The sequence below is a fragment of the Musa acuminata genome, chromosome BXJ3-5 (genome assembly GCF_036884655.1).
Source record: "Musa acuminata AAA Group cultivar baxijiao chromosome BXJ3-5, Cavendish_Baxijiao_AAA, whole genome shotgun sequence".
Classification (NCBI taxonomy): domain Eukaryota; kingdom Viridiplantae; phylum Streptophyta; class Magnoliopsida; order Zingiberales; family Musaceae; genus Musa; species Musa acuminata.
In genome coordinates, this window is record NC_088353.1 from 5,466,157 (window position 1) to 5,467,500 (window position 1,344).

Here is a 1,344-nt window from a genome sequence, read left to right on the forward strand (position 1 = left end):
TTAGAGTAATATTTAAAGCAATAGGAGGGAGGAATAGCGTTCGTATGATGAAATGCAATGGTTGTCTGATTCAGTGGCTCGAGACTACGCTGCTATTGGCAACTACTAACTCCCTGTTTACTACAAATATAAAATGATCACGTCGTCAAAGAGAAAAGGATAAGGGAAAAGAATATGCATTATTAGCTCGTTTCATCGTTCCACATTAGAGGGAAAAGAATATACGTGACAGAGTTAGCGTGTCTAGCAATGGAATCTTTCTTCTCCCAGAAATCTCTCCACCGCCTTCTTCTTCTCTTGCTTGTCTTCTCAGTTTCTCCGAAGCTGGCATCGTCTTCGCTTGCATTGCAACGTCGAGTGCTCCTTCAATGGAAAGCCAGCCTCAGAAGCCAACAATCACTTCGATATTGGAACCTCAGCACCAGCCCAAGCAGCTGGAGAGGCATAACCTGCAGCCTCCGGCGTCACAGGGTGATCACCGAGGTTAATCTGCCGAGCATGGGTTTGGATGGGCCACTCCACACTCTCAACTTCTCCGCTTTGCCATCACTGACCAGCCTCAATCTCACGTTCAACAGGCTCAGCGAGCAGATCCCTCCCACCATCTTCACTCTCTCTGAGCTCATCTCTTTTGATGTCCAAGGAAACGACTTCACGGGGACGATCCCAGCCAGGATCAGTTCTCTCACAAAGCTGAGATCCTTAAATCTCAGTGGAAATAAAATTAGTGGCTCCATCCCTCTTTCGTTAGGCAACATGACAAGCCTCGACTTCCTCACCCTGTCCGGAAATGGCTTCTCAGGAAGTATTCCTGAAGAAATGGGGGATCTCGAGAATCTCCAAGAGTTGGATCGCTCCGCCAACTTTCTCACGGGATCAATCCCTCAAAGCCTGGGAAATTTGACTCAACTCTCCTTGTTGGATCTCTCTCTGAATCATTTATATGGATCTGTTCTTCCGACGCTGGGAAATCTTCGAAATCTTCTTGTCTTAAGCATCTTCAATTGATAAGGCATATTTCGGATCTCAGTCACGTCATGATTCATGCTACGATCTACCTCTAACGTCATCACATATGCGGACTAAGCATCACGTCACACCCTTGCAGATTCAACATAAGGGCTGCCTTCCTCCCACGCCGAGCTGAAGCTCGTACAAGAAGGCGTCCTCTTGACAAGTCCCGTCCCGAAAAACTCCAGACATTGTCGCATGGCGCCGTTCCGCACATACCGGATGGAGGCCGCACGAAGATACGAACTCACCACTCGAGGGGGTCGGCTGCCATGCCAAATCCGCGTACGATCGATCCTCAGATAATAGTATAAAAGCCCCCGACCGGTATCT

The 1,344-nt window shown here is 48.3% G+C and overlaps 1 protein-coding gene across 1 annotated transcript; it reads left to right on the plus strand.

Moving 5' to 3' along the window:
- Positions 1 to 249: 249 nt before the first annotated feature.
- On the plus strand, positions 250 to 1,008 carry LOC135639170 (probable leucine-rich repeat receptor-like protein kinase At1g35710). The gene has a single exon (XM_065152964.1). It carries the CDS (start codon positions 250 to 252, stop codon positions 1,006 to 1,008), a length of 759 nt encoding a protein of 252 aa, XP_065009036.1.
- The last annotated feature ends 336 nt before the right edge of the window (positions 1,009 to 1,344 follow it).

Excerpts from the sequence above, each read along its gene's own strand:
- LOC135639170 (XM_065152964.1), top strand. The coding sequence starts at position 250 with ATGGAATCTTTCTTCTCCCAGAAATCTCTCCACCGCCTTCTTCTTCTC.